At 31.1% G+C, this 19,729-nt stretch overlaps 1 protein-coding gene across 1 annotated transcript; it reads right to left on the reverse strand.

The window, feature by feature from the left end:
• Window positions 1–7,331: 7,331 nt before the first annotated feature.
• LOC136275766 (uncharacterized) lies at window positions 7,332–12,794 on the reverse strand. The gene is made up of 6 exons (XM_066085696.1): window positions 12,598–12,794; window positions 11,156–11,266; window positions 10,808–10,847; window positions 9,143–9,261; window positions 8,690–8,731; window positions 7,332–8,586 (listed from the first exon to the last, which is right to left on the reverse strand). The coding sequence occupies exons 1-6, from the start codon at window positions 12,758–12,760 to the stop codon at window positions 7,403–7,405; spliced, it is 1,659 nt and encodes a 552-aa protein (XP_065941768.1). The 5' UTR covers window positions 12,761–12,794; the 3' UTR covers window positions 7,332–7,402.
• Window positions 12,795–19,729: the final 6,935 nt, after the last annotated feature.

Below are 19,729 nucleotides of genomic sequence, written 5' to 3' on the forward strand. Positions count from 1 at the left end.
GTACAGCAATAGACTTAATGACCTTTAAAAGAAAATTGATTTTCATCAAACAAATCCTGCAGCATGATTAAAGAATAAACACTATGCCGGATTATTATGCCAGTGCCAAGATGGCATTTTTGCATCCGCTTAAGATGCAGTTCCGTTGAAATCCATATATACAATATGATAGACCATTGTTTAGAGAGTATATAACGACTTTTGTTTTTAGTGTGTCATGTAAGATATTTACCTTTAAAAATTAATATCCCATAAGAGAATAATATTTCAGGAGAAATAAATTTTCTACAGGAAATATTGAAAATCCTTTTGATTTTCCAAAAATTTTAAAGGACTTTTATTTCGTGTAAGAGAAAAGTATGCCCCGCTGAAATTTGATTCAGACGGGTAGTTTTTCCTATAGGAGATTTAGATATCCTTTCGGATTTTGAAATCCTATGGGAGTTTTGTTCAAATCCTATCGGAATTTAAATTGGTATTGGAAGTTCTTTTATTCCGGTAGGAAATGCCAAACATCCTATAGGAAAAAAGTCTGTCCTGTAGGAAAAATTATTTACCTGTAGGAATTTATTTTCTAAAGGTAAATATATCACCTGAAAAGGTGGGATACATTTATATTTAAAAAATCTTTAAGCAATGGTCTTTCGTATGGCATATTTTATTTTTTCGATATATGCAACTGAAGCGGGTGCAAAAAAGCCACCCTGGCTTCGGCATAATTATCCGGTACAGTATTTATAGTAAGATTTCAACATCAAAATGTCAAATCATTGCTTATTGAATTCACTAAGAATGATTTCGTTTACAAGGATTTGAAGGAGATGTTTCAGTACATGTGATTGCAAATCATTCATACTTTGAAATTACTGTTTTATTGAAAATTTATGGGTTTATTTAAATTTAATTATTTTTAAAAAGTCAATAAATTATTGCAGTTTATAATTATAAGATAGAATTTGTCGGTTAAAAGATGTTATGTTTATTTATTTTATTTTAATGTAACATTAACTTAGAAGTTAATGTTTAGTTAGTTATTTTTTAGTTAGTTAACAGGTATAGCTTTGTTCAAAATCTTTATTTCATTTTTGTTTATTTGTAAATATTTTCATTTTTTAAATCTTTCTTTGCTCACTTGGGGTTTTGTTGTTTTGATAAAGATACTCAGCAATTTCAGTGTGGCCATATAATGAAATTGCATTATATCTTAGAATTCTTTTTACTCCATTCCTACATGTATATAAAATCGAGATAAACTAAATGGTTAAACTAAATGAATTGTTATTATGTACATAGTGGACTTTTGTAGTAAAATTGTGAAATGCAGAGCCCATTTGGCAGGGGACTCTAAAGCACTCTAATGGGAGGGCCAATATAAATTGCAGGAATAAAAGTCCGATCTGTATTCAAAACGGATAAAACCTTGAAAGTATAGAAAAAGGGGGTGTATTTTTAAAAATCTTCTTCTCAAGAACTACTGAGTCCAATTCAACGTAGTTTAGCATAATTTATCCTTATGTGAAGGAAAAGATAAATTGCAAAAATTAAGGGCTAATTCTGTTTCAAATCTGAGTCATTAAGAAAATAATAATAAAGGAAAGGCGTGTTTCAATCAGTTTAATAGCTTCGGGTTCGGCATCCGGTAAAATAGGTAGGCAAGACTTGGCCTTGGCAAAACAAAAGATTGGCAGTTATTAATCTGCCAATCTCATTAAAATTTCAGGATATTTGATGGACCAGTATATTTGTATTCGCTGTAAATATTGCTGCAAAATAATGCGTATTTGGAATTGACGATTGCCGATCTGCCCCGGCTTTTATATTGCCACGGCCCGGGTTTGCATACCCATTTTACCAAGACTCGTATTCCATACTTCTAAAACGAGGTTCTTTGTTTAAAGCAGCAATGGCATTATACGAAAAAGGGTCGATCTGACTATGATGAATTTGCTTATTGTGCAACAGTTCGCGTATGAAGGGAATATTTGAAACATGCAAAATATATTGGTGCCGATTTTGTGAAGTAAATTGAGGCTAAATATTTCAATGCGTTGAAAGTTTTTACACATGACGTTGGTGTTAGCTTGTTCTGATTTTCGTTTCGTTTTCATTATTTATGCTTTGTAACCTGGGAACTATCGTCTGTATTTCGTGATTTTTACGTATCAAACCAAACAGATACTTCGGTAAATCAAACAGTTAACTGTTTACCTGCGCAAATTAAGCAAAATCTGATGTATCAAAAAAGTACTGAAATACAATTCATTCTATCGGTAATTCGGCATTATCTTTTGCTTAATGGTAGATTAATGCAATAGGGTTTGGTGAGATGCTCGGCATTTTCTCGAGTTTATTCAGTTTAAATAGAGTTTGATATCGCTGACGGAAATATGTACGTATATACATGTATATATATGATTTATTTCGAAAAAAAATAAATTGTGTTCTTTATTGGTTATAGTGCATGTTTCTTGTGTTTAATTGTTTACAATTTCTATTTACTAACCATATTTGAGTGTTAAGCTTCGAATTATAAGCTAGACACAGAGTTTTGCTCACAATTCTATGTTTGTACAAAGATCTTAAAAACTAAAGATTAAAAAAGTAAAAAATTTGTCAATATTTATTAAGAAAATTTTCAAAGTCTGTTCTTCCAGAAACCAACTTTAACAACTTATTGTATTGTAAACTTAACCTTTTTTCGTCATTATTACTCCTACTGTACATGTGATCCTTGACTGTGTTTGTGCACATTTGTATAAACTGATTTTGAACCCAAATACCAGTGAACTGGTCTTGAGTGAATAAAAGAAATAAAAATCTTAGCCTATCCTTTTTTTCCATTTTAAATGCTGAATAGAAAATACCAAGTTAAAAATCTTAAGCTGAATGTAATAAACTCATGTGAACAAAATATGACTCAAACCTAGGCGAACTGTGAGCTCTGTATCTTGCTTATAATTCTACGATTGACGCTGAAATTTTGGTTGAAAATTAGAAATTCTAAATGAATTAGAGTATGTTAAATACTTGTACAAACAAAATAAAAGAATGATATTCTGTATATACCTACTCTCTGGGGCCCCCTCTTTATACAATAAATAATGTGAAATCTACATCAATTTTGATAGTTTTTCAGACACGAGTAAATGAAAACGACATCTTGAAAACAGTTTCCATAGTTCTGACACATTTCTGTTGCGGGGATAAAGTAATTATCGCTATTCCTAAGAAAGTATCACAGCGGAAAATTATCCTGGTTTGTACGCGAGGTAAATAACAGTCATTTAATTATAATGGAGAAGACAAATTAAATTTTTGAATGTTTTTAATTGGAGGAATTGAGCACATTGAGGTACAATTTTCTTCTTCACATCTATACATGTAGGATTTTTAAAATAAAATACAATAACTATCATATATATTTTTTAAAATACAATAACTAGTAAGTAGTTGATGAAAAAATGTACCTATATGCTCTCATATATTTTGATCGCTTTACAAAGTGGGGGGAGGGACAGAACGAAAACATAGGGAATCGGGAGTTAACAACTTAACATTGTACCCCTACCAAATGTTTAGTTTTATATCTTGCGGTGGATTTTCTTATTCTGGTAAAAATAGTATCTCATGAAGGTACAGTGTCAAAGATTCCGTGTATGCAAAAATAAGTGTGTAAAATTCGAATACTTTACAATATTTATTTTTTGTTATTCTACCGAGGGACCATATGGCACAATACCTTTTGAAAGCCCATTGTTGCTCAGGTGGGCGATGTGGCCCCATGGGCCTCTTGTTTACCAGAAGTTTACAATTTTTGGCTCCTTGTGCTAGGGTATGAATAATCCAAGATTTCCTAGACTCGGGTACCCTTTTTATGGATTAATATATTATAATTTTGTTGAACTTAATTATAATAAAATGAGGAGGTAACAGTCAGGGAAGACTTGGATTAGGGCATAGACTAAACAAAACTATGATACTCAGATCAGGTGACCGTCTATGCTTGTATGCCTTTTGTTATACATTATATCAGAAAATCAAAGTTTATCTCTACCTATACATACTAGTAGTTCAACCATACTGATGAACATGGAGTAAAAGTCTTATTTTACCTGCATAATAAATAAATGATAATATTTCACTGACTGCCTATTTCTATTTAATATTGAATAGGTCGACCAGACTATTATTATAATTCAAATAACTAAAAGAATGATCGCAAAGTGATGATTAAAAATGTTTGCAGGATCATTCTGATTTAAACCGTTCCCCCTTATTGATAATACATTCTCATCAACCTTCTTTATCTATCTACCCAAGTTTTGTATACATATATGTAAGTCATGATCCAAGTGCTTTTTATAGTATAACAAGAATTAACAATCGCAACGTCTACTGTTTTAACGCTATAAAAAATCAAATTGCACACTATATTTACTTTTTTTACTTCACTCTTAAGTTATTGAAGGTTCTTTACGTGTCTAACACAGTGCAACCCTTTAATTACTTGATAAACTGTAAAGGGTAAAGTAAAACACACACTTTGATTTTCTAGCTAGATATTTATTCAAACAATTCAAACAAACAAAAAATAAAACGCATATTTTGACCTGTATATTTTGCAAAAAAATAATCAGAAGGTTGATATCTCAGGCAGAGAAACAGTGATTTAATTTCTACCGAACTATAAAACTATGACATTAATCTCTACCGTGAAATACATATATTTTAATGTGGGTTAGACAGACGAACTCTTAAACTTTCAGCGCAACTGAAGAATTTCCTTAATCGTTTGATATAGCGTCCATCGTTTCCATTGATTTCGAAAACAGGCCTAATCCCACCAGATCTTTTCTCTTAGTGTATGTCTCCAGTTCACGAAAGCACGATATCAGTCACTATCTTTATTACGTCTTTATCTGTAAATGACACTCTTGTTTACGCCCACCACAAGTTTTATTCCTTGGTATGAATGAATTTTTTCATAAGTTTTATGATTCTTTTTTAAAGCGCTAAGCATAGCTGCAGCGCTTTTTTGTCGCCAGATTTCTAAACCTACTTCCACTTTCGTTTTCGCGTTTCCTATATACCGCCACCTACTGGTGGATGCTGGAGAAGTCGTATCATGGAGAAGTCGTACTCTGGAAAAATCATAACTATGCAGTAGGGAGAACTAAATTATCTTCAAGTTATCCTGCATGCAGATGCATTTGTTTCTCCAGTATTAAATAAACAATAAGTTTCATTTAAATGTCATTATTATATATCGGATACGGGTGCTCCAAAAGCCATATCATGATGATTTATTTCGAGAAAAAAATGGATGTTATATGCACTAAGTTGTGTTTTAGGTGTTAGTAATAATTGGAATAATTCTACAATATCAATAGGTTTTGAGTGTTTTTAAATGTAATATGTTACAGTTATGAACACCATGTACTAGTATTATATAAAAATGTAGAATTTATATATATAAAAATTTTCAATTAACACCGGGCCCTTTCCACGATAATTTGTGCTGCTTTTTATAAACATTGTTTTAAGCTATGTTTCCTGTATGCAATATTTCAGAAATATTTTTCTTTCAATTTGCATTAATATGTAATCACGCGACATATCGAAAACCGGGGAGCGGATGGAAGTTCTAATTTTAATAAGATTGACCCGTACCCTATTACATGGCTACGGGTTTTCTTTAATACGACCTCTGTTACGCTGGTGAAAACAGTTCCTCCATCCAAAGACAACTTCCGGGCCTTTCCGGCAGACCTTGTATGTATTGCAGGTGTCACTACAGTATTAAAGTTTACTATATATCCCTACCATAAATGCGCATCTTTAGATACAAGTTATAAATTCAAAACAAACTTCTGCGAAAATCTTTTTGATATTTTTTAAAACAACACTTCTTCTCTAATTTAGTATCAAAAACACAAGCAAGGCACGTGAGTTTTTTTACGTCGAAGTTACACGTGTGCTTGAAAAGCACAAGACCACAAGCAAAGAACTTATCACCCCTCTTCTTATCAAAAACAACACACATCACAAAAAATGACCTAGCTCGCATTATTACAAAACGTGAATAGTCAGACATCTTACACATTATTATTTTTTTATCCATAAAAAGGTAGCCCCTGTTGCAGGCGGAAACGGCACAAATTCAAAGGAGAATTCGCGAATGGTTTTGCCTCATCTAGGTTTTGACTTGAACCTAGTACAGTGAAATAGTGTTCAGTGCAGTGACATCTGCATAGGCGTCCATGACAACATCCTTTTAATAAAATTTGTTAAGAACATGATACTTTTTACGTCTGATGAGATGTGAGCTAGACTTCATCAAATTTAATGATATACCCTAAAATATACATCAGAAGAGACCGTCTAGTTGATGCTTAAATGAAAAGAAGCGACTCCATTTTGATATTCTAACATCAGGTAATGTGAAAACATTAGGGGTCTTTGCATGGTGTATTGTAAAATAAGGCTGGAAATATTGTTCAAATACCAAAGCTTATATTTTTAAGAATAAGTAGCATTCCCTGCAAGGCAGATCTGTAATGCGGTTAGTATTTTCTTACTTTTGTCTTTTTATTTTGCAATAATATTGGTATCGTAATTTGCCACTTTTTTTAGTGTTCATAAATTTTTTTTATGGTTTGGAAGTTGTCAAGTGTAAAAACAAAGAAATGATGAAAATTAGCAAGTAATTTAAACTTGAATATATATTAATCATCATCTGGTCGTTGTTATTGGCGACAATCTTATTTTACTTTATTTTCTTCACAAGAAGCACGCACTCTGCAGCTCTGCTAAACAGTTGCGAAATCTGTTTAAAACTAACAAGCAATATCATTTTAAAATTACTACGAATGATATCGATTTCCATAAATTGCTAAAATTTAAAATCAAGCATTTTTTCAACATGGCTTTAGGCAGATTGTTATACTGTAAATTGTAATTTTTGACTTTACAGTCAAATGGATAAACCATTTTATGCTTCAAAAATAATGATACACTTACATTTATTGCGAATTGCTTTTATTATGATTTTTTAAAAAGTCAGTCATCAGTATTTTGTTTCCATGTAACACGACAGCATGCATTAATCATTAAAAAGAATTATGCATTCTATAAATGAGACACATCCAAATTCTACATCATTTCTGAATTCTGAGTAAGTGCATTTTTCTCAATAACGAACAATATGATTCTTTACATGTATTTTCATATCAATCGATATATTTTTTAACACTTTCTTCCCGACTTAGCGCTTTTCAGTACTTTCAGTACTTTGATTAAGATTTATTCCAATTCGATCACAGCCACAGGACACCAATAAAGAGCAAGTCAATTTCGGTGTTTTCACTAATATCCAAATTTTGAATTCATCAATTGACTTTTTTCAATAACTCAGCTTTGCTTGGAATTGTTTCCACTGTTTTCGGTCGATTTCTAAAACAGGTTTTATGTCGCGCAGTCCAACATCCTGTTTCATGCCTTTTTCTTTAACCCATGCCTTTAATTCTTCAGGCTTAGACAATTCAAGCAGTTTATCAAAATGATGTGTTCCATACACGATAAGAGTCATTCTCTTTATGACGTCATGTTGTAATCTGTCAGCAATCACAAACTCCTCCGGTATTAAGGAAGTTATATACTCTTTGCTTATGTAATGCTTTTTTGGTTTAAGCTGATTTCTAAAGGATGGTCCCTGGTCAATATTACTTCTTTCTCCTATTGAATCAATTCCAGATAGCTCATTTTGTTCCGTTTCGCCTTTCGTCTCCTTACTAGTGGGGTCAGAAGTACAGTTGCACGACTCCAGTATACCAGAAAACATGTCGCTTTGGCTGTTAACATTTATCTCCATATGATTAAGACTCATACACACCAACATGAGAAACTTCTCTTTGTCATCGGATTGGTGCATATTTCCTAAATACGACTTTAAATAACGTAGAGGTTGATTACAAAATACCAATGGTCCAACTGTTTGGAGATTATTACATCTACAAAACAGAGCACATATTTCTGGGTATCCTAATGAATTGTAATTGCCTTTTATAGCCAGATTTTCGATTTTACTAAAGTCTTTATTAGGACAGAAACGTTCAAACTGTGAATATAAGATTTGAGTGCGATCTCCTTTTGTTAGACTCTTTGATAGATCTATAAATTTTATGTCCTTTTCTCGTGTTACAAAGGATTTGACAAATTCAGAGACTGCTTCCCGATCTTCATTTTCTTTTAGTATGAGGATAATGAAGACTTTTAAATATTTTTTTGAGGAGGATGTATCATTGAAAAATATGCGGATTTTCTCTTTGAAGTGTTCCAATTCTTCATGTGATTTTCCTTTTAAAGAAGTTTGGCTCACAATGATAGGTTTATAATGTTTACTGGCGTCAAATGCAAAAAGATCACTGATAATTATCGGTGTTGACTTTGTGACAGCCATGTAAACTTGTTTAGCTGTTGAACTTTTCCCTGACCCCCAAAGTCCTCCCAAACAAAGAATTTTTCCACCATTACCTAAAAATGTCACTCCTTCGTAATAGGCTGATGTTTTATAGAAAGGTTCTTTCTCTGGTAAGTAAGAAATATATTTATTTATAAGATTATACATTTTAATGCAAGAAGGTATATGCAAATAAACAGTATAGATATCATTTTTGAGAATTAGCCATACCATCAAGCAAAGGTATGTCTTCATCTTCTCTCCTGTATCGTCCTAAAAGAAAATAAGGTAAAAATAATCAGACAATTTTTATACTAGTTGATTTTCTTTCATACTTTAAATTTGAAAATGAATTGAAATTGGTCTAATGATATGTTTATTAATGCGCGATAGCTTCGTCAGCAGAGTAGTTGCTGTTTATGTTAAAAGCGTTTGTATTTAATGAGTTTGAATTGATAGCTCTGGTAAACAAAAAAGTTTTTGTTAAAATGTGATGATTAAACATTTGAGGGCAAAATTATACTCTCTATAGGCCCTCTAAGTTATTAAAATTACCTTTTTTTTGTCAAACAGTAACAATTTCTTCTCCAATGGAGGTTTTAGTGTTGATGTATTGATTTATATAGCAAGGTTTATATTCTGTTTTAAAACAATTCTTTTGTAAACTTATTGAAAATAACTTACTTTTTCTGTAAATAAATCTACAATACACGATTAAACACACTGCAAGGAGAATGATGAACAAAAAGAGAGCTACACCAATATATATCGCAGGCGTCAATGAAACATCTTCGTTTGAACCACTAAAATAAAATATAGACGATTAATCGAAAATAGCATCACATAATGGAATATGAAACTGAACGAATTCGATCATATTGCTTATGTTTCAGATTTAACTATAAACCTTTTTCATAATATTTGTACCTTAATTCTGGTTTTATCTCTCAAACGGCCATGTGTAACTAAAAACTCTAACTAGCTTGTACACTGATGACTTCAATAACATTACGATTATAAAACAGGGGGAGAAAAAGGGAAAATGCATAAAATAGTGAAAATACAAAGTGCTTACATATGGAATAAAGTCTTCACAACGTCAATTTATCAGGGTTTCTCTAACAAACCTAGCATTAACATCGTTATCCGAATGAATTTCAGGGAGCATAGAATCTTTTCAAAATATCAACTATTCGAAACAACAAGGAGATGCAGAGTAAAAGACCCAATGGAAAAAAAGAAGTATTGATATCTTTGAATAGCGCACTGTGGCAATTTTACTTTTCCAGTAAAATATGACGTTTTCCATAAATGTATTAGTTTTTTTTCCCATTAAAACGCGTATACCAATAGGAAGTGTTAATGACAGTGCTCGATTGTTCTTCCCGCTAATTTTTTTACTATTTAATCCACAGTAAGACATTACACGTTCACAGAGCTGCCTTTATTTATTTACTGTTTACAATATATTTTTAAAATATAGCTTTATGACTTTTTGTCCTTTTTCAATTGCAAATGCTTTCGCCCAGTGTTGAATTGGCTCAGATGCAGTTGTGTTTACAGAGATATAATTTCCGATATTACATTTGTCCAGTTTTAAATTTAGTTTTTAAAAGTCAACGAGGTCAAAAAAGCAAAACAAGCGGGTGCGAATATGTCCGCCTTTTTAAAGGTTTTGTGAGGAAAATAAATCAGTTTTCTGTAAATTAAAAGAAGCTAAACATTACGACGAGGTATCAATTTTTCAAACTTTGCTCTAGACTTACGGTTGTTAAAAGTCAAACACCACTCTTTAGAAAATTTTGATTAATTGGATTCAGATTGAAAAAAATACATTAAATAGCAAATAGACCACACTGGAAAGGAAAAAAAAGTCCCTCAACCTCCCTCCCCGGCCTGTTGAAGATTGTAGGTTCATGCCTATCTTTTAGAGATTATTCACTATGGGTGATGTGCGGCCATCTTTTGCATTTCAGGATAAGAATTAAACATTTCTGTTTTCTGTTTCTGAGGACATCAATGAACCCCCTCATATTTTGCTAGATTTTTAAATCATCAAAATAATTCTGTAGCTGCGCAGTTCGACAGCTATTCGGAGTGATTGAAATGGCATTGTCGGTTTCTTGTATGCATACTTTTCAAACAAAGAGACATGTAGGACTTCATATTTATTGCTTTTATATCTTTTGGCAACATTTTTGGCCAATTTCGGACAGAGACAAGCCAGTTCAAGAAATGTTTAAATCCTAATCCTAAAATGTACAAGATGGCAGCACATCCCCCTTACATCTAGAAATTATTTAAATACTCACAGTAATTGTATCATGATAAATGAATAACAAAACTCACTTTTCACCACCGGAATACGTTTTATTCAAACATGCTGGATCTGAAACGTTATATAAAACAAATGTTGTAGTTCTATCCATATTCACTACAATGTGATAAAAACCTTTCGGACTCTCTTGGATTTTATCTGCACCACCGTTATTGAACACTTCTTAATACTCAAGGAATTATTTGTTATTCCTTAAATAATTATTAGCGTTTAATTAAGTTTCAACAATCAACAATCTGAAGACACTTATGCATAATAGGGTATAAATAAAATCATAGTTGGTATAAATAAAATATTAATATTTAAATAATATCGAAAATAATTTTTAATACTAGTTAAAGAAACTTATTCATTCTCACATTTGTAGACTTCATTTGACAAAAATAATGCGTCTGGGCAGGATCCGGTTGACTCATTACATGAAACTATGTCAAGTGTGTGGGCACCGGTGTTGTATTCTGGACAGTAGTCTAGTGAAATAAATAAAAAGGTAAAGTAAAATAATTTTATATCACTCCCTAATACATCAACAAATAACGATTTCAAGCGCAGATACCAATTTTCTACACAAATCCAGCTCTTTTTTTTCTTTACACTTATATGAATGAAAAAAACTTTTGCCCTCATTACCTGGTTCGAGGTGATAAATTATCGCGGTTAAGAGGTACATTATCAGAAGTATAGATGCTAGAAATATTTGATGATTGGTTCGCAGCTAGCCTGAGATATTCGGGACAAAAAGAATTTCGCAAACCTCGCAAATATTATCACATGCAAAAAAAATGTTGGTTTACATACTTGTTATAAGGAATCATTTTGTGCGTAAAATGAAGCGTTACACGTATATACATTCGGGTCTGTAAATAATGAACAATATTTACATTTCCCAGTGTACTATATAACCCATAACTTCAAATGTCGTATAATTTGGACGCCAGCGAGGTTTGCTTATTTATATTTAAACATTTAATCGTACTGGCTTAAAATTACATAAATATAAGTAATAAAGAAACATTATTTGAATATAATGAGGTAATAATTTCGGTCGGGGGGGGGGGATCGATTCTTTCATACAGTCCTTCCGGCTTTATTAGATTTAATCACGCCACGACCGAAATTATCACCTCATAATATTCTAACAACGATTCCTTATTCCTTGATAACCGACACGTATCTTTTTTCCAATAAAACTCAAAAAAAGATTTCTTAAATAAAAACTCTATATGCATTTCAGGTTTTTGAACATTTCACATTATTATATATTACATATAAAAAATCTTGTAAGGAGAAAACATTCTTTTAATCCATTGTATTTGCATTAGTTTTTAGGAATAAGAAGATCAACTGCCAAAGAAAAAAATTAAGAAATATCAAAATTAGCCAAGAAGCAATAGCAAAATTGATAATTATGTGCAGCGATTTTTTACACACTGATATATTGATCTTATACTTTCAGACTAAAGACAAGTTTTGAAATTATTTTTTTTTATATCAGAAAAACTGTGAGGGGTCTGCAGTTATCAGTAATAAAACAATAAAACTATAAATTATAAAATTGAGAATGATTGAGTTTAATAGAGAAATCAATTGTTCCTGTTGTACAAGGTTTCGGTTTCGTTTCTATTAATACCTCGGGGTTTTTTTTTTAAACCAGCGAGAAAACACAGATGTAAATACAAATAAGTCTAAAACTGACTTACAATGAGTAATTTATCCAGCATAGTAACTATTGATGATTTATAGATAAAAACATAAGGAAGGACTACTTATATTGTACAAATTGAATGTTTTCTATACTTACTTGGATTGACCCAGATAGGCTGTACACATATTTCTCCTAATCTTTTATTTTCGTCTGAGGTACAATGGTAGACTCTCTCAGGACTGGAACATTGAAATAAGATTGCATCCTGTTTCCATACAGATTCTTCTAAAGCACATGGACCTTTCCTAAGCTTAAACATGGTCAGTAGCGATGAGTAGCCCAACACAGCCCGTCCGGTAAATAAAAACGCGCATGCGTAACTGGGTCACGTGAGAGTCGAAAAGTCGATAATCAATAGATAGAATATTACTTGCTCTTTTCTATTCACTATTCTAATAGCGAGTGGTTTTATTGCATTGTTTTTTTATTACAAAAGATTATTATTATATTTGTACAATAGTTTCAAATACGTGTAAACTATCTTTTCATCAATGTTCATCAAAGGAAACAGCTAAAAATAAAAGATGTCGCTTGCAGATCCAGCAGATCTAGAAGTGACAAGACCAATGATCTTTTAGCTAGTCTGGGGAAATTGTAGTAATCACGTCATTTGTAGGGAAAAAATACTGAAACAAGCCAGCTAACCTGTTAATGAAATTAGAATAAGTCGATCTTTAAAATGAATATGCCTGAAGAAATTAACAAATATTGCATAATTCTGTCACATATGTACACGTTCATGTTTGGTAAAAAGATTCTGGAAAATGTATGAACAAGGTAATGATCATGTACAGTTAACCTGTCCAAATCAGTGAATTCAATACAACTCGTATATGAATAATATAAAGGACTATATTTTCTACTTTACCTCTTTCATCCGCAAGAAATGAATATTTCTTATCCATAAAAAACACAAGGACAATACCTATGATCATGTTTATTAGATAAGAGTTGTGTACTCAGCTCGAAATAAATAGCTAATTCATTAATTTAGATACATAAAATAAGAGACACTAAAATTTTGGATTTTATGTAGTAGTTACCCCATATAATATTGTTGGTTATGTGCAGATACCCGATGGGCGTGGTCATAATGACACGAGGAAGCGTAGCTCCCGAGTGTCATTATGACCACGCCCAGCGGGTATCTGCATATAATCAACAATATTATATGGGGTAAGTTACTTGTACCATAGTTTACGATTTTTTATTATATCTTATTATCATAGTAATACTAGGAGTGCATGTGCCTCTAAACAATTCGGTGCCAATGCGTTGGTCTTTATATATGTACATTGTACTGCGTGAATTTCCAAAATGACTTTCTATCCCCGACAAAGATTAATTATTCTTCATTAAAAAAAATATATCGACTTTCCATTGTTATATTTTTATTTTATAATCATTTATTTTCCGACTTATAGTATCGATATTTGCTTCAAAGAAGTAAACTTATTAACACAATTTCATATGTACGAACCGTAAATTGTGCAATGCTTCTGTTTAAACAATTGAAATTAAATTTAAATTGATGAAAGTAATTAGTTTTTAAAATCTTATTTGATACTCTGTATCAATATATGTTTTTTTTAAAGTGGCTGAAAAAACATGTACATATATATTTTGATCAAAATCAATTAATAAGCAAAAAAAAAATTATTTTTGAAATGCATGCCGCGAAACCGTGAATGGTTAATGTCGAATTCGATTGGCTACCGCTATTCACTATGTCCACAAACAAGTTTTCTATTCAAACGCTTTCCAATACGTGATCGACTTTATATAAAACCTTTCAACGGGATACCCCTATTTCATTTAACACGCGTTTGCTTGTCCAAACACATGGAGAGGAATATTAAAATAGAGTCTTTCTGACAAAGCCATTGCCGATGTTGTTTTGTCTCGAGCTAAAAATGAGATTTATTCGACGAACTACATGTAAGTTAGTCGAGTCATTATCCGTGTTGAGTTTTGGCAATTTTAATCTGGAGGAAGCTCTTACTGTGGAGTATTATGGACGCGCTAAAACAACTTGTTGATGTTGTTTTTTCTCGAGATAGTGGGCGGAATTATAAAAAAAAAAGTGTGGGGTATGTACATATAACCCACACTTTTAACAATAGAAAACTCGCCAAGCTATGGTACTAGTTATCTTGCACTTCGTAATGAATGAAGAACAAATTTGTCTTTTTCAACTCCGATGCTTTCTAAAATGGATTTAATCAGTTAAGTCATTCTAGAATGGATAGGACAGGTATTTTTGTTAGTTCTTGTCTTGAATGTTGACAGCTTGATAAACTTAAATCATCTCCTGTAAAAGCTAAACTAAACATGCAATACATTCTTCATTTTGACAATTCTTGAGAATTCCCAAACTGTGTTTACACTTTACAACATATTCCCTACTTCAACTGTAACAAGTTCTTATTTTTTGATTGGAATAGACAATTTCATCTCGCATCTTAAATCGTTAAAACAGTAACATTTTCTTTACATGGATTTTTAAAGAATGAAATCGTGTTTTCGTAATGTACTAAAGAAATTAGATTTGAGAACTGAAAAAGAAATATTTTCTATACCAAAAAGAAATTAACAAATCTACTTAAAAGGCATATGCAGGTAAAGCTGAAAACTTGTAAATGTGACACCAATCTAAGAATCTAAGAAAACAATATCCAGCATATACATGATCACTTGCATCAGTGTAAATGATTCTTTCAGGAAACAAATACTCTTTTAAAAATGTCTTTGGGTAAAAACATACAAATCAATTTCCAAAATATGAACTCAACAATGGTTTCATTTGATAACTGAAAAATATGTCCCAAGCCTTTCTTTTTAACATACGTGTATAGACAAATGTATGTGTCTTCTCAAAAATCTAGACAAAGATCCAAACCTTGCACAAAATAATATGATTTTAACTGTTTTGTTAAGTTTTGCTAACTTGTTGACAGGAAAAAATAAAATTCTCAAGATTTTCTTTCAATGTAATAAGATTATCTAACTGCAATTTTCTGCAATTCTATAGTATCTTTCTCTCTAGATTCCATTTAAATACTAACCAATCCAAGCTTTGGACCAGTGCCCATAACGATTTATCCTCGTTAACAACAATTCCTGACTTAACAAGTGTATCTTTAACAAAGATTGAAGCTTTTAATTAATTAGAATAATTTTCTGCAAAACAAAACCCATCATCAAGATTGAAAACAATGTGAATATCTCTCTTTCTCTCTCTCTCTTTCTCTCTCTCTTGAACCGAAGATAAATCAAATGGCGAAGAAGAAAATAAGTAAAGCAGTAAATTAAAAACATTACGTAAATTTTCCCTCATCACGAAAATCCGAAATATATCAACATTGAAGGGATTTAAATCATTATGATGAAATCCAGAAGACATGTTAAGACTGTAACTAGAGGGACCAAACTGAATGCATTATAATTATGAATGTTTGAATATATTTTATGTTTTTCATGTACAATTATAGAATATTTGAACATATTAAATATTTTATGTTTTTCCCGTACTATTACAAAACGTTTATGATATTACGTCATAATGAACTCTGAAAAGCGCAACATATACTTGATGTTATATGACGTCACAATGATCATTGGAAATGTATGTACTTATGTATCTATGGTGATTGTTCAAAACTCCTGAAGATTACAATGAAACCGGTTGAGTTTTGAATCGGGTTTCTGTTATTTTTTATCATCTAATAATTTAATTCTGGTTGTAACGCGCTCTCTGATTGGCTAAAAAAATATTTTATATTGTATAAAGAATGTTGCCTACGTCATAGTAAGACTAACGTCAAAAACGTATCAATACGGTTGACGTTTCGTTTGAATTTTGTACAATTTTACGTCATTTTAAAGGTCAAATGGCCGTTTTTATCTATAATGAAGAGTAAAAAAAATTAAATTATAAGCAATGAATTCAATATTTATTAGTTTTTTGAAACAGTTTACGCTTTTTTATAAACCGCTTCGCGGTTTATAAAGCGTAAACTGCCCCAAACCATTTTATCCCTCTGACTGCGGCAAGGACATATATGTCCTTTTACCGCTGGCTGCGAGAGGGACATATATGTCCTTTACGACATCATGAACGTAAAGTCACATTTTCCCTTACATTTTCAATGGATTTTATATCATTTTTACTCGATTTTTACTATATAAATTGATTTAATTTTTTAGAAACATCAACCTTTTGTTATAGTTAATAAAAATTATTGAATTTTTTAGCAAAAATTTTGAAAATACGCATAAGATACAGGAGAATCTTATTTTCTACTAAAATGACATAAAAATATCATGGTTTTTAAATATCTTTTAGCCATATTTTTGTGTGAAAAGACCGTTAAGAAGCTTAATTTGAGCATAACTGATTTATTGTCGTCCTGTACAAAAATTGATTTGCTATATATTCCTTAGAAGAGAAATCTTTCCTCTAACAAAAATGAATGGGTTTTTTTCAAACCTTATTTAACATAAAAGTTAACATGTAAGTTAAATATGCACTAGCAGCTTTTTACAGCAAACTAAAATTCAAAAAAATACAGCTCGTATTGCTTTAACTTTATTGCGGTTATCATCTCCGAGACTCATGCAGCCTTTAATGTGGATTATATTAGACAAATGTGAAATAAAAATAAAGACTGGTTTGAGCTGATATCTATTTGCGACTTTGAGCTTCTTGCGATTCTCGTGAAACGGAGTCGCACGAAAATAAGAAAGTTTAAAGTATATCATACCTATACATTTCGTTCTCCTTTTTAATTATCCCGGTTATGAGTATGAAAACATCATACTAACCAAGAAAAAAATATGAAATAATTATACAAATTATCGATATCCGAATGCACAACATGAATCACATTTTTAGTTTTAATCTGAATGATATGTATTCCTCTGGTAAGAAACAAAATGCAGAGTATGGTTTTCCATGTTGACTAGCGGTATTTGCAAGTCATCAGATCGTTTTCAGAAATATGGACTCTTTAGTGCCGTACTCGAAGTTTCCCTATCTAAGATTTTCTAAAAGTACATGTATGTATATGAAACTCTTGTAGAAGTCTGATATAAATTTTGCGAGAATCAATTGTAAGAACTGACTGAACTACCAAACTATCACGATGAATTTGCAGTCTAATAGTACCTGAAGTTTTGAAGGGAATAAATGGAGAAATCGATCCATCATCGATTCTTTCTGACATAAATTATGTCTTGTAGAAACTTTCAAACATACTAACCATATATACAAACACATATATTTTTGGATGTCGTCTTGGCAGTCATGCAATGATTTTGTGATAATTTATATGTAAGTAGATACTCCTACCTGTACACATACTCGAACAAGTATGTGCATTCATCCACTTTTGATATAAAGCACAACTTTCAAAAATTAATTTGAAAATTTTTGAGAAAAAAAAATTGTTTTAAGAGGGGGGGGGATGTCATTAAATCTACGTATTCTTTTTCTTTTTTAGTAAAAAATTAAATGACTATCATCATTTTGACCGTATATAATTATATAGCACGCTTGGCACTGGGTTTGGAGATCCCTTAAATACACAATAAATGCTTACAAATTCTCACTGTAAATGTACTCATTTAATTTGTAGCAGTGGTGTTTTTTTTAACAAATGTCAACAAAGTAAAAAAAAAATCAAGATATTGATTTACTACGTGTATAATTTATTTCTTGAAAGGTTTACTTGATCACATACGTTGATGTTTGAATGTGATTAACATTTTGCAAGCAACTTCTTCTATTATATAATTTCCATATAAAGGACATCATTATCTGTGCTAGTGCTATACCTATTATACTAGTCCAGTGCTTAAGGTGTAATATCCCTCTGCTATTAATTTTGCCATAAATTTTTTAAATAATTTCATATTGATTTTCATCAAAGTCAATATCAATCGATTCATATGAAACAAGTTTTAAGTGATGAAGCGCTGCTAGATTTTTCAACAATTGATAAAATATCTAATCATGATATGAAGAAAACTAGACATAGTGATTAGAAAAAACAAAATTTTACCACCGCAGCATAAAATTAAAAATCCAAAATGTATATGAAAATAATATATAGTTATATACATTTTCAATTCATATTACAAAACATGTTGAAGCGCTGCATTTTAGTTCAGAATAGCACTTTGTTGTATAGGTTTGCAACAAAAATTGCTTCAATCAGCAAGAGTCATCTTTCTTTATCATAGACTATTGAAGGTTTTACATACAGTGCAAAAAAAATTGCCACAGTTTCTTAAATTTCAGAAAAGGTTTTCTTTTTTAAATTTGGATAAGATAATAGTAAATGGATATATATATTTAAGAAATCCTAAAAATGTAAACCAGAGCATTTTTTTATGTAACACAAAAAGGGGATCAAGTGAATAATCGTCCAGTAATTGGTATGATATCAATACAGGGATATACTGTCTTGAATCAAATGAGCTGAGATATTAGGGTTTTTAGTTAATTTGTTTTCCCATATCTGCTCCCTCAGAATAGAAAATCTTTATTCAATTTTAAACATTTGAAATGTAATAAGTTTTAAATAAACGATTTCAACTAAGTCTAGAATTTGTAATTGTCTTGCATGGTCACATTTTTCCAATTATAATTCATTCAGCTCTGTGAACGAGCTATAGATAGAGAAATAAAAATATTCAATCCAAATATTTTCTGGCCTAAAACGTCAAACATGTACCTACATGAACTGAACAAGTACATAAAATTTAGTTATATCTAAAAAAAAAAAAGAAGAAGAAGAATAAATCCATCGGGAGGGGAGAGGGGGAGGAATAGTCATGTAGATATTGCCTCATAATTATATACTTTATCATTATGATACATTTCTTGTAATATTTTGTAAAAGTTTTCTTTACTTTTTTGCCCCCCTGCTTCAAAAGAGCCATGGGGTTCAGTTCTAATTTTCTTTTTCTTTCTTTGAATTCAAATAAGTGTATCGCCTTCCAACATAAATTGGGACCATGCCCCACCTCCCTTGTTGTTACATGCATTAATAATTGTGAACAGAAACAAAGTGATATTATTTTCTACAGAAGTTATCTTTCTAATCAGAGGGACATTCCACCTTAACCCTAAGATTTAAAAATAATTAACGAAAATACAACTTTTAATTCGATAATAAACATATATAAATATTTAAATTACATATACAAATGTAGTTGGAAATTA

This window comes from Magallana gigas, chromosome 5 (assembly GCF_963853765.1).
Source record: "Magallana gigas chromosome 5, xbMagGiga1.1, whole genome shotgun sequence".
Lineage (NCBI taxonomy): Eukaryota > Metazoa > Mollusca > Bivalvia > Ostreida > Ostreidae > Magallana > Magallana gigas.